This window comes from Heterocephalus glaber, unplaced genomic scaffold (assembly GCF_053883595.1).
Source record: "Heterocephalus glaber isolate CG9 unplaced genomic scaffold, H.glaber_assembly_v1.0 deba00000621, whole genome shotgun sequence".
Taxonomy (NCBI): domain Eukaryota; kingdom Metazoa; phylum Chordata; class Mammalia; order Rodentia; family Bathyergidae; genus Heterocephalus; species Heterocephalus glaber.
In genome coordinates this window covers 19,705,049-19,720,092 of record NW_028258153.1, presented here as the reverse complement: position 1 = coordinate 19,720,092, position 15,044 = coordinate 19,705,049, and the positions used below count along the sequence as shown (strand labels likewise).

The window sequence follows — 15,044 nt, the reverse complement described above, 5'->3', positions numbered from 1 at the left end:
AAAGAGCTTGACATACAGATAAATGAGGCATATAGGACTCCAAATAGCCTTGATCAAAAAAAGCCTACACATAGGCATATAATTGTTAAGATACCAGAAACTCAACAGAAGAACAAAGTTCCACAAGCAGTTAGAGAAAAGAAACAAATCACATATAAAGGAAAGCCCATCAGAATCACAGCAGACTTCTCAACACAAACCATCAAGGCAAGAAGACATTGGAGTGACATATTCCAAGCATTTAAAGAAAATAGCCTCCAACCCAGATTGATGTACCCTCCAAAACTATCTTTCAAAAATGGATGGAGAAATAAGATACTTTCATGACAAAGATCACCTCAGGAACTTCATGAATACCAAACCAGCACTCCAAAAAATTTTACAAAATATCCTAGGAACAGACATTGAGGATCACAACCCCAGGAAGCAAAGCAGAATGAAACCATCTGGCACAACAAGAAATTAAATGCAAAGGGGGAGAACCCAACAAAAAGAAAAAGTCATGGCAATGATAAGTCAATATGTTTCAGTTATAACCATCAATGTTAATGGTCTCAATTCACCAATCAGAAGAAATAGACTGGCAGAATGGGTCAAGAGGCAAAATACAACAATATGCTACATACAAGAAACACACTTAATTCAAAATGAAACTCACAGACTGAAAGTTAAAGGGTGGAAAAGAATACTCCATGTGACAGGAACCTGAAAAAAAGCAGGAGTAGCTATCCTCTTTGCAGATCAAGTAGATCTCAAACCAGCACTGATTAAGAGAGATGAAGAAGGACACTACATCCTTGTAAAGGGAACAATCCACAAGAAAGAGATGACAATCATAAATATCTATGCACCAAACACTAGTGTGCCCAACTATATAAAACTAATACTAACAGACATGAAAAGTCATATATGCACTAATACAATTGTAGTGGGGGACCTCAACACCCCACTGTCACAAATAGATAGATCAACTAGACAAAAAATAAGTAATGAAATACTAGAACTCAATCGAACTCTTGAACAAATGAACTTAACATGTTTACAGAGTCTTCCACCCCACAAAATCAGAATACACATTCTTCTCAGTTGCACATGGGTCATTCTCAAAAATAGACGACATAGTCACACACAGAACATGTTTAAGTAAGTGCAAAGGAATTGAAGTTATCCCCTGTATATTATCAGACCATAGTGTGATGAAATTGGAGATCCATAGCAAAAGAAACTGGAAAAGTTTCATAAAGACGTGGAACTTGAACAACACACTTCTGAATAACCAATGGGTCACAGAGGAAATTAAAGAAGATATCACACAGTTCCTTCAATTAAATGACACTGACAATACAACATATCAGAATCTATGGGGCACAATGAAAGCAGTCTTATGAGGGAAATTCATAGCAGTGAATACTCATTTTAGGAAAACAGAGCAAGCCCAATGAAACAACCTGATGCTGAACACCAAGCTTCTAGAAAAAGAAGAGCAGGACAACTCCAAAGCTCATAGAAGGGAGGAACTTATAAAGATCAGAGGAGAAATCAATGCAATGGAGACTAAGAAAAGGATACAAAAAATCAATGAAGCCAAGAGTTGGTTCTTCAAAAGAATCAACAAAATTGACAAACCCTTAGCCAACCATATCAGAAAATGGAAAGAAAAGGCCCAAATCCATGCAGTTAGTAATGAAAAGGGTGAAATTACAACAGACCCAGCAGAAATCCAGAGGATCATCAATACCAACTTCCAGAACCTATATGCCAATAAGATGGAAAACACAGATGAAATGGACAGATTCCTAGATACATATGAATTACCAAAGTTGAACGAAGAAGATCTAAAATTTCTAAACAACACAATATCAAGCAATGAAATGGAAAATGTAATTAAAAATTTATCAACTAAGAAAAGCCCGGGCCCTGATGGCTTCACTGCTGAATTCTACAAGACATTTAGAGAGGAACTACTTCCACTACTGTTTAAACTCTTCAATGAAATTGAAAGGGAAGCAATACTCTCAAATTCATTCCTGGAAGCAAGCATCACCTTGATCCCCAAAGCAGAGAAAGACCCAACTGAAAAGCAGAACTATAGGCCAATCTCACTAATGAACATAGATGCAAAAATTCTTAATAAGATCCTGGCAAATAGAATGCAGAAGATCATCAAGAAGATCATACATCCTCATCAAATGGGATTCATCCTAAGGATGCAGGGATGGTTCAACATACGCACATCGATCAATGTATACACTGTATCAATAGAGCCAAGGACAAAAACCATATGATTACCTCCATAGATGAAGAAAAAGCATTTGACAAAATCCAACATGCATTTATGATAAAAACCCTACAAAAAATTGCATTAGATGGTCTCTACCTCAAATTGATAAAAGCCATCTATGAAAAACCAACAGCCAGTATCATACTAAATGGTCAAAAACTAAAATCCCTCACACTAAAATCAGGAACAAGACAAGGATGTCCACTATCACCACTCTTGTTCAATATAGTTCTGGAAACATTAGCCATGGCAATTAGACAAGAGAAAGAAATAAAAGGAATAAAGATAGCTAATGAAGAAGTCAAATTGTCATTATTTGCAGATGCCATGATACTCTATATAGAAGACCCCAAGAATTCCACCAAAAGTCTTCTAGGCTTAATAACCAAATTCAGTCAAGTAGTTGGTTACAAGGTCAACACACAAAAATCAATAGCTTTCCTCTACATGAATGACAGACTCACTGAGAGAGAAATAGGGCAAATAATTCCTTTCACAATAGCATCCAAGAAACTGAAATACCTAGGAATCACTCTAACAAAAGAAATCAAAGACCTCTTCTCTGAAAACTATAGCACTCTGAGAAGAGAAATTGAAGAAGATATCAGAAGATGGAAAGACATCCCCTGCTCCTGGGTAGGAAGGATTAATATAGTGAAAATGGCCATACTTCCAAAACTGCTATATAGATTCAATGCAATTCCAATTGAGATCCTAGCAGCATACTTCACAGACCTTGAGAAAACAATCCAAAAATTCATTTGGAACAAGAAGAGACCCAGAATAGCAAAAGAAATTCTAGGTAACAGAGACATGGCAGGGAGTATCACAATCCCCAACTTGAAACTGTAGTACAAAGCTACTGTGATAAAAACAGCATGGTACTGGCAAAGAAACAGACCTGAGGACCAGTGGAACAAATTAGAAGATGCAGAAACAATGCCAGACACACTCAGCCATCTCATGTTCGTTAAAGGAGCCAAGCACGCTCACTGGAGGAAAGATAGCCTCTTTAATAAGTGGTGCTGGAAAAATTGGGTTTCAACTTGCCAAAGATTAAAACTAGGCCTATATCTCTCACCATGCATTAAACTAAATCAAAATGGATTAAAGATCTAAATATTAAAATAGAAATGCTGAACCAGTTGGAACAGAGGTTAGGTAGAACTCTTGAAGACATTGGTGTAGGAACAGATTTTATGAACAAAACCTCAGTTGCCCGTGAACTACCACAAACAATCAACAAGTGGGATCTCTTCTTATTAAAAACCTTCTGCACAGCAAGAGAAACGACCAGCAGTGTGAAGAGACAACCCACAATGTGGGAAAAAATCTTCACCTGCTCTTCCTCAGACAAAGGTCTACTATCTCGAATCTATAAAGAACTTAAAAAGATCAGACTTCCCAAATTTAAAGACCCAATCCAAAAGTGGGCATCTGAAATGAACAGACATTTCTCAGACAATGAAATGAAAATAGCAAATAAATAGGTGAAAAAATTTTCAACATCACTGTTTATTCAAGAGATGCAAATGAAAATGAAGCTGAGATTCCACCTCACTCCAGAAAGAATGGCTGCTATCATGAAATCAACCAATAACAAATGCTGGCGGGGCTGTGGGGAAAGAGGAACCCTGCTCCACTGCTGGTGGGAGTGTAGACTGCTGCAACCACTGTGGAAATCAGTATGGAGATACCTCAAAGAACTAGGACTGGAAGTCCCATTTCACCCCGCTATTCCACTGCTGGGGATCTTCCCCAAAGAATTAAAAGAAACATACCACAGTGATATATGTACGCCCATGTTCATAGCAGCACAGTTTGTGATAGCTAAAACTTGCAAACAGCCCAAATGCCCATCAACTGGAGACTGGATAAAAAAAATGTGTTTTTTTCTAAAATGGAGTACTACTCAGCCATAAAAAATTAGAAATTAGATACATTTATAGCTAAATGGATGCACATTGAGGCAATACTCTTAAGTGAAATAAATAGGACGGACACACATGTATAAATTCCAAATAGTTTCTCTGGTGTGAGAAACTGAAAGTGTAAATAAGGACTAAAATGTATAATAGGTAATGTGAAATAAAAGCGGCAAAGGGGAGGGGGAAGTGGGAGGGGTAGGGGAAAGGAAAGAAGGTAATGGAATTAATATGAGAAAATGGAAAAATAGGAACAAAATCTTTGTAAATAGGGAGCAATGAAGGGGTTGAAGGGAGGGCTAGGCAAGGGTGAAAAATAAGAACCAAGAGAGACTATGTAAAGGTGTAAATTTCCAATGATGAATCTCATTATATTGTATACCTAAAATGTACCAATGATTAGAAGGAATAATCGATAATGCAAAATAGGAAGAAAAGGTCCAAAGGGGTAGGGGTATTGGGAGGGGCAGGGAAAAGGAAAGAAGGGAAAGGAAAAATGTTGAGAAATGGAAAAAATGGAAATAAAGTCTTTTTAAATAAGGAAGGGTGGAGGGGGTGAAGGGAGGGCTAGGAATGGGGAAAAAATAAGAACCAAGATGCATCATGTAAAGGTACAAGTTCCCAATGAGAAATGTAATTGTGTTGTATACCTAAAATGTACCAATAAAAGAATTTAAGAAAAAAAAAAAGGTGATGCTGCTGGGCAAGATGGTCAGTTTATTAATGTATTCTTTTCATTGAGTCCAGTTACGAATAGGTACCAATCAGTTTGCATGAAATTACTTTTAAAATTAGGTTATTATCATTTATCACACTATTTCACTGTGTGTGTTCTCAAATTTGTAATTTATAGTCATATGAGCATAATTATTCTTTATTTGTATTGTTTTTCTGATTAATAAGTTATGCAATATTATAAATTTGGTGTAAAAATCTCCAAAACACTGTCTTTTTAGAAGCTTGATAAGATTGTTTTTACAGGTAGTCATAATGGATGTAATACTCTTATTCTATTTGGATTTAACATCATTTTTGAAATGTTAGCCTCTTGAAAAGTTTCCTAACATCTTGGATAAATGCTACATGTCTACCTATCACAGATTAAACACTGGTTTGGGTTATGGCTGAAGGAAAAATTAACTAAGTTTTCTCTGAGTACAAGGAATTGTGAGAAATAGTGCAGAGGAATTTTTTTTAAAAAGTACTTCTAAAGTATATGTATGTTAGTATAATTTGATTATCAAAACAACCATTTGCATTACTAGTTGGTAAAGGAACTTTCAATTCAGAACAATTAAGTAGCAGAGATCCAGTTCACTTCTTCTGCTATTTCCTTTTTTATCTTTTTATTTTTTGGTACCAGGGATCAAACTTGGTACCTTGTGCTTGTGAGGCAGGTGGCAGAACCACTGAGCTAAATCCCTGGCCCTACTGCTATTTTCTATAAATCTGTTAACTCAAAACTTACTCATGTGCGCCTACCAAGTCCTTGATTTCTTTACTTCATGCCACATAACCAAGGCTAGAAAACTTTGTGTAATGGGTACCAGTGCAGGAGAACCACACCTGAAATCAGCTTCAGACAAAATTCAGAATGTTGAATGAGTACAGATTCCTGGTCCTGGCAAGCTCCTGGACCTTGCAGACTCTATGCTGGGAGAGGGCAAGAGCAACCTTTGTAGTATAACATCCTCAACTAACAGGACAAAGCTTGAAGATTAAAATTCTAGGAGAGGACATTGTTTAGAGCTGGTGTGAGATCATGAAAAATAGTTAAATATAGATTTGGGTGCTGCCTCCAGCTGAATTTCATGGCCAGCATCTTTCTGGGGTGGGGAGGCCCTGCTGTCCCCTAGAATAGGGGTTTAGTTAAGCCCTAGATTTTAACACTGATTGTGCTAACTACCTGTGCTATATTGGACTAATTAACCTCTGTAAAATGTTTTCTTTGTAAGTAAAAATGAGTGTCATGATCATATAGATTATTGAGAAGATTAATTAAGGTATATTACAAGCAACTGACATAGCACAATGCTAAATGAAAGATTAGATAAACATTAATTGATATTATAATTATCATTGTCATTATTAAACATTCTTCGGTTTATTGTAACTATTTCTTCTCTCAAACAAGACAATCCTCCAAAGAATTCCTGACACTTAATACAGGGATATATTTGTTCAGTGAATGACTGAATAGATACAGCAAATTGCTCCATAAATCGTAAGCATAATTACGAACTCATCCATTATTTTAAAAACATCTTTAAAGAAAAATAAAAGTTAAAAGGAGTTCTCTAAATAGTTTTCTAATAGGTATTCCCTGTGAGTCACCACATAATTTACTTTGATCTTAAGAAGACTATGAAGCCAGCTTTTCTTGGATAATTTTTCTAAAACTTATACTTTGAGCTTCTCTTCAAATAGTAAGCAATATGTATGGAAGACCTTCCCTCACTCCTAGTTCCTATGTCATTTGCCACCCTACTTTATTCCTCAACTTCTGCTTCCCCAGGTTAGCTCCAGATATGGCTTTTCTTCCAGGCTTAAAATTGCCATCATATTTTCTCTTATCCTCTTTTCTACCTATGACAGCCACTCATTGGGCAAATTATTTGCAGAGTTCATCTCAAGATATCTCAAACCTGTCCCTATGGTCTCATGCTTTATTCTGTAATCATTGCCCAAGCCTGTGTTCCCTCAAAGGTAGATTATTGTAGTAATTCACTAACTCTTGTCTCAAGTGCCAATCTCTCCCTTGCCTTTTCCTTTTCTGATTGATCCCATATATAAGTGCCAGACAGATGCCTAAATTACAGCATTTATAGCACTATTCCTTAGTTCCAGAACCTTTAGTGACTCTATTTTCTATAAAATCAAGTATGAATTTTCCAGCCTGGAATTTTATCACTTGGATATTTCATTTCAAAGCTAATGGTTCAATCAGTCTTCTATGCATACCACCCCTCTCTCTGTTCTTTTCTTCTTCCTTCTTCTTTTTCTTCCTCTTCCTTATTCTTCATGTCTTCCCCCACTGTAATATTGCAGCCCACCTGTGTGTCCACAAGCCATCCTAGTTCAGTACCTCGCTATGGCCATACTTCTCTCCTGTGTGTGTCCTCTCCATCCCTCACCTATCTTTTCTGGTGGAAAACCAATTTGCCCTTCAAAGTCCTTTCTCAAATGCCAGCACCTGATCCCAACTTCACTTTGTGACCCTGTACCCTCTTCCCCTGAACCATATCAGGTACCTCTGCTTTGAAAGTGGCATATCAGTATTTAAGAACTCCTGCTCTGGAGTGCAATAAATTCCCATTTGAGTACTGATTCTGCCTTATGTGAGTGAAATTACAGTGGACAGATTCTTAACCTCTCTTAGCATTAATTTACTTCCCTCTAAAAAGGAAGCACTCCAAAGTGCTTATACATTCAATATGAATTCATGCTATAATACCCAGAAGCCAATTAGTATATTGCCTCCCAAATAATAGATTGCATTCATTGACAGTGTACTACTGTACCTACTACAATAGGCTGACCATCCATAAATCTGAAATCTATAATACCCCAAAGTCTGAAACTTTTTGAGTGTCAGCGTGATGTATTTATTAGTCAGTGCGTACAAGAGCTTTCAGGGCTAGGACAAGGCTCCTCAAAAGACTGTCCATGCTCTGCATCAGATTTAATGCAGGACACATTTAATGCAGGCCTACAGTGGCCACCCACCGAGTCAAATGTAGAAGACTGCAAAAGATCTCTAGATATCCAAAGGATTCAGCCAAAGGCCTGGAGCCCACAGCAATGTCCCATAGGAGTCTGCATGAGGAGGTCAGAGGACCCTAGATGGAAGTGAGGGACCTGCACTGGGAAGAAGAAGGGTTTACCTTAGAAGCTGGAGAGTGCACCACCAGGCTGAAAAGCTGGTGCTGGAACCTGAAGAATCTGCACCAAAAGCCAGGAGAAGGCTTCTATTGTATTTTTCTGCCTCAAGCTTCAAGTCTTTTTTTCTGGCTTGAAACCAACTGGAGCTTATATTGTCTAGCTCGACTGGAGTAGCCATTTGTAATGATGGTCTTATTTCAACCATTGATTTTGTCACTTCACCCATGGTTTTGACGTGAGTTCTTAGATCCTTAGCAGTTGGTCCCGGTGATTACTTGAGTCACTTTTGTCGAGAGGACCCCAGGGCATTTTGCTTCCTTGGTATTAGTTGACCTGATGCTTTGCAACTATCTACTTGTTTTAATATGTCTTAAAAAGTTGTATAAAGTTAGCTGTCTTGATCTTAGTGAAATCTTTCTACACTTCTTCTCTGTAGAACAAATATACTTTTACCTCACACCGTTCATCTTTTGTCCGTTTTTCATAATCCCTTGCTAGAATATCTTTCCTACCTCATTTTTCACTCTTACTCTACCTTTCAACATATCTCCTTGCCATTGTGCCATCCTCCAAACCCTAAGTAAATGGGTGTGTCCTGCTCACTAGTCCCTGAACTGTACTCTCGGGTGTGTAAACCAATAGTATCAGTAGCCTATTTTCACATGTTTACAAAGTCTGTTTTGTAGATTTGTACAAGGAGAGACTAAAAACACCACAATTGTTTGAATTTTAAAACTTTATTACAGCAAAAGACATATTATCATTAATCCCCCTTGAAATACTTTATCTAACTTTAAACAAACTTATCCCATCATTGTTGCCACTTTCTGAAGCAGTTCTGGAAGTCCTCTTTTATAAGCATATTTACAGATGTTGTTAAAAAAATATATAGTAAATGATGCTGCCAAGAGACATCTAATAGAAAGGCAAGCTCCTGAAAACATTATGGTGTGCCACCACCCACTGTATTCATCACATTTGGCATCATACAACTTCTGTATTAAAATAGTTGTATCCAGTCCTACTTATTGTGTTTATACCCAGTGAAGTGTGCATATACAGAGATTTCTACAGAACTCTACAAAATATGTATGATATTGTTGAGAATATATTCCTTTTAAAATAAGTAAACAATCTGTGAATTTTTCTGAGACCTCCTTTTTCACATTCTATTTTGAAAGAAATAATTGATAACATTTATAAAGAACAATGTAAGATTATAAAAATTGTAAAGTATGTCTTTATTAATAGATCTAATTTTCTGTTAATGCTTGCATATTGTAGTCAGTAAAACTGAAAGTCTTCTATGTTTTATTTCTGGGATGGTAACATATTTGTGCTTGTAAACTAGCAGTTACAAAAAATATTCCTAACCAAAAAATTATTTGACTGTAGTGTGTAATGTCAGGCTAAAAGTATAATCTGAAATATTGAAAAGAGGAGTCATAGAAATTAACTTTAAAAACTCCTTCCTCCTAAAAACATTTTTAATATTTTTAAACATGTTTCATTGCTTATATTGTAAGATTTACTTTATTAAGTGAAAATAAAAATCAGGGTTAACACTTACTGAAGAGTAAGTTTCAGTATGAGCCATGGAATATATTATATTTACAGGAAGAATTTTGAGTAAGGGTAAAGAAATATTTTACAAGTAGGAAAAAAAATGGGAATCTATAAAAGGCACCATCTATAAAAGCCATCCTTAAAATTCTTAAACTTAAATCTTGAAGTCTACACTAGACTAAACACGTGTATTTTAAAACCTCTATATATTACAAATATTTGCTATCTGTTAGCATGTGGACATTTGATACATTAATCAGGAAAGATTTGTGCTATGCTTCAGTGTTAAATTGTAAAACTATATTACAAAGGAAAAGATAGTGTTTCAATTAAACAAGATTTTAGTCTCTATTTTCAAAGTAGTTAAAACAATATCATAAACTGACAATGGGAACGCTTTGGGTTTAGTCTTCCTGAACTATGTGAAAATGCACCATAAATTTGTTATTATATAAAAATTTTGCTTTGGTCTACTAAAATCTATACAGCTTTCTTTGTCCAACAAGCATTTTCTATTCATGATTTATAATACATACCTTTATATGCCTCTCCATATATCTGTACATATATTCATGTAAGTGTTCATATCCTCCACATATAGAGGAGAATTATTTCATTCTTATCACTTTCAAGTTTGTTTCACTTTTAATTTCTATTTCAGGCTGCTGATATAACCTATTTAATTGAACGATTTATATGTATACCAACAATATCTGAGTAAAAATTCATTTGATATTTATTATCAGATTGAAATTCCTTGTCTTCCACAAATACTGGACACTAACTTACTCTTTTTTTTCAGTTCTTAATGATAATAGCCTTACAAAGAAACTACATTGAAAATAAGCCTAATCCACTAATGAGAATATATTTAATATTCATTTTAGATGCTGATAAAGAATACTTCATGCACAGTGAATTCATCAGGCATTTTGCTTTCTTAAGGCTGTTCTCCATTTTCCAGCAAAGAACCAAAATTTCACCATTTTAAATTTGGAACAGAAAAGCATTTGTAACAGCTGTAGTTCTTAATTTGACATCGAGTTACAGGTCATGTTCGTGTAAATAGAAAACAATAGAAACATGCTTACAATTTTCATAAAGGAAGTGTTTACTTCAACTTTATCATTTTCCTCTGGAAATTTTATTTCTCTCTCTGAGATTAAAGGAGCCAATATTCACAGTTATTATTTTTCACTTTTATAAAAACTTGTTAGTTCCACTCTATTACTACAAAGCACCCAGCGCCTTCTATATTTCTGTCATACACACTATCCATTAGTGTTCCTAGTTCATCCTTTCCTTAATCTGGGCTAGGTTAGACAGGTCAGACTTTCTATTTCTTTCTATAATACATTTTCTCCAGGTTTTGCAACCTCTTTTTTCTTCCTTAAAATAAATAAATAAACTAGGAGGTGAAAATTTGGGATTGTTCCATTGAAATCAACTGATGCAATTTTAAATTTTGGCCTATGTTGCTTTGAAGATGTCCAAATGTATTACCAACTGTGGCTTTATAGCTATTACAAACTGTAATCCTGTGCTTTTTCTAATAAATAAGTATTTTATTTCACTTTTTCTCTGTTCCAGAAAAGAAAGGCCACCTACTTTATGCTTAAGCATAAATACACTTACTTGCATGTATTTTATGATCTGTAATTTTCAAGTAAATCTCACTGGGGAGAAATCTTACTTTTGTGTACTTCTTTTTTTAAATGTTGATTTATGCAGATTAAATGGGAGGTTATTTTGTAGGTAGTCATTTCCATTTTTTTCTTCTTTTAGAGATTGAAATTAAAAATCAGATAATCTTTCATACATTTTATTTTTTGGATCTTCTGATCATACCTACAAGTCAGGCAGTCTTTTGACTTCCTTCTCTGTTCTTGTCACTGCAGTATTTGAGATCATCCTGGGTGGAGGGGGTGACATGGGGGGTGGATTGCTCATATGTGCCTCATTTGCTTTTCAGCAGAGATTCATCTGTGCTCCTGTTTTTTTTCTGTCCCAGTGACATGACAAGAACAGTGGAGATTTCTGGGGAGGGAAGCCCCTTAGGAATACACGTAGTGCCCTTCTTTTCATCTCTGAGTGGAAGGTAAGAGGTTTTTCTTGTTTCAGAAATGCATATTAATGAAAACCTCAATAGGTCTGTTTTCTTAATCATTTTTTTCAGAAGACAATTAAGCCTGAATTCCTATTATTCAGATGGACACCACAAGAAATACTTATGTCGGCCTTTTCTGTGTGTGCAACAAAATAAAATCATGCACTTCTAGGATTCAATGAAAAAATATTCCTCAGAATTCTCCATTCACAATTAATTATGATATTTTTTCTTAAGGTATCCTTGTAGGTGACACAGTAAATAGTATCATTGGAAAAGATTGTACCCTATTAGACAAATATCGTTACTAAATTTTTAATGTTACAAAATGCATGTTAGCAAATGAAGATAATTCCAGATTGATATTTCCTCATATTATTCAATATGTACTCCATATAGAACTAAGAGCAGTAAACAGTCAACATTATAGTAGCTATATAAGAAACCATATATTTAAATACTGAAACATAAAGTGTTATATAATTATATATAATTTTATATATAATCTATAGAAGGAAAATGTCATGCTGGGGTTTTTTCTAAAGTAAACTTGGGCTGTTAAAAATAATTTACCACATTATTTTGGAATTTTAGAGGCTATATATTGCTAAATCTACACTGGATGGTAGGCATGTGCCACCATGTCTGGCTAAAATGACTGTCTTTAACCCTAGATTGCTATTGACAAGCATTGTCAGAAACTTAAACAAAAATTAGTTTCTCCCTCATGTGACCAGACTTTAATTAATTTGCTGAACTTAGTAAATACATCACTGAAAAAGTAGAATGCTTTCTTTTAGCTTAGGATATCAAAGACCATGAAAGTCCATTGAGTTTCCCAGTGTAGCACAAAACCCAGACCTTCTGATTTATCTGCGTTCCATTGCTTTTTCTAGAACCAAAGGTTTTCACAGGTTGAATCGTGTTAATTTCCTGGGTTTGAGTATTTATTTAGTTTGGTCTGCCCTAGAGCAAGAAGAGCAGATTTGGTCCTGGTATTTTGGTGGGCATCATGTTCAGCAGGTAGCCATCTGCTATCTGTAATTGCAAAGTCATTACCTTTTTGCTTTTGGCAAATAACATCTGATGGCAGGCTCTTGCTGGAATGAATGTTATCTAAAAAGAAATGAAATGAAAAGCTAGCAGCTCATATTGTCTGTTTTCCTGTGTGTGTTAATAAGCACATTTATAAGTGTTATAGGTTAAAGCACAGGACAAACCAAGGTTGTTTTTGATAGACAGGGTATTTATTCAGTTATTCTGAGAAATTCTAATGGCTTTTGGCAGGAATGTACTGAGAAAGCTTTGTGAAATACCAGAGAGGTTCAATTACCAGGTCCTTTAGTTCAATGAAGCTGGAATAGAACATGAGATCTTCCCAATTTCCAAAGATGAGAAAATGTACAATGTGACAGTCACTGTATTTCATTTTCAGTAGTTTAGAAAACAACTTGGCCCTATTGATGAGAAATCACCTTCTCTTACTTCAAATAGGGTAACATGCTAGAATTTATTGACTTCCTCCCTTCTCTTTTCTGATTCTCATTCTAACATAAACCTGGTAGAATAGTACAGAGAATATTGGATCTGGAGTTAGAATTGTAATTAATCCCAGTGTTCATTTTAAATAATTTTCAGTAAGTCCCCTTAATTCGTCTCTTGTGAATACCTACTTCACATCAAGGTTATGGGGATTAAATGACATTAAAAATGTGCAGCTCGCTGTAAAATTCACCATGTACAATGTATAAAATATTGGTATTATTATCCTTCGGGCTAAAACAAAAAAGCCTGATTCAGAAAGTAAGTTTTAAGTTCATGGTCAACTGTTCAGTATCTTCAAGAAATAGTTTTATTTATTTATTTTTTGGCTATTCAGTAGTATTATACAAAGGAAATTTAATTTAAAAACATTAAAAATAATATGGAAGTGGAGACATGAGCCAATAAAAGTAATGAATACAGGCTGAAACAGCACACTTAACTCAACCCATGTGTCGAGGTGCAACTGCCCATGCAGCATGTCAGACAAGTTTCTGACTTCAGAATGCCATATGGTTTCACTATGTGAGCATGAGGGCTTAGTTAAGGTCATGGTGGTAGTCTTAGCTCTTAATTTCCTTCCATTTATTGCTTTGTATTATTTAAATTAGACTTTACATTTAATTCTTTATTAAGACTACTGTAATTGGCTTTACCTTCAATGTATTTTTTTCTTGTATAAAAATACTGCCACACCTGTTCTTGAATAAGAAACCTAATCTAAGTTATAACATGCTAAGAAAAATATAGTGGCTGACATACCAGATAATGTCTCCATGAATTCATTATACACCTTAGCACAGGGGTAATGCATGCTACTTGTATTGAGGGCCAGTTCCTTTCCCAGTGAAAATAAAACAAAACACTAAGTTCTTAACAAGGTAAATAAAATTCATTTGTTTAACAAATATCAATGTGAGCTTTTAGAATTAAAAATGTGAAATGTTTTTTCAGTAAAGATAACATACTATGCCTTGGTTTCATTCCAGTGGCAGCTAAACACAAGAGAGGAGAAGAATGGGTTCAGGGAGAGGTATACAGAACATGAGGAGATGTTTGTACAAACACACTAAGCTGGCAGGATGCCCAGGCATAGGGGCTAACAAGAGGGTAAGAAAGAGGCAAGGAGAAGTTCTTGGTGCCTAAATGATTATTAGATGAGGAAGAAGCAATTGTTACTCTCTTATTCTGCGGGGCTGTGGATTTCATCGTCCTTTATCACTGCTCATTAATGCAAATTAACTAGTTAGTCGCAGCCTATAATTCCTCAGAAGCATTAATCTTTAAATCCTGTGAGTCTTGGTCCCAAATGGGACAGCTACCACAGCCCACCAATTTGTGGCAACAACAATGATGGATAATGAGATACTATTTTCCACGCTTCTCATAGTGGTCAGAGGATGTCATACAAAAGGGAATCTACCCCATCCGTGGAACAGAGGGCAGGAGTGGTTTGTTGTCAGGGACCAAACTAATGATGTCAGTCAGTTTCACATTTTACCAAAAATGTGACACGTGGGTTTTGCAGTTGGGTTTTACAGTTTTTACAGTTGGGTTTATTCTGTCAATAATTTTTTCATGGAAAGTTAGATTATTTAGATCAGTAAGGTTCACGTAGCATACTCCAGCTGTAATATGCTAACTAAATTGCAACCCAGTGGCCTGAAAGAATTAATTCATCTCCCAAAATGTGAAATTAAATCCTAGGGAGTAACATTACATGACTGATGATGTACTGAAT

General features: G+C 35.4%; 1 protein-coding gene across 25 annotated transcripts in view; it reads left to right on the top strand.

The window, feature by feature from the left end:
- Window positions 1-15,044, top strand: part of Pard3b (par-3 family cell polarity regulator beta) — a 1,069,040-nt gene that overhangs the window by 541,962 nt on the left and 512,034 nt on the right. For 18 of the 25 annotated variants that reach the window (XR_015449088.1, XM_087205812.1, XM_087205811.1 and 15 more), the window contains one exon: window positions 11,627-11,752. Coding sequence is in view for 24 of the 25 variants with exons in the window: in XM_087205812.1 (XP_087061938.1) it covers window positions 11,627-11,752 (126 nt within the window). In the remaining variant the exon portion in view is untranslated. The remainder of the gene's footprint in view (window positions 1-11,626; window positions 11,753-15,044) is intronic. The other 7 variants (XM_004851169.4, XM_087205810.1, XM_004851171.4 and 4 more) reach the window with 2 other exon arrangements.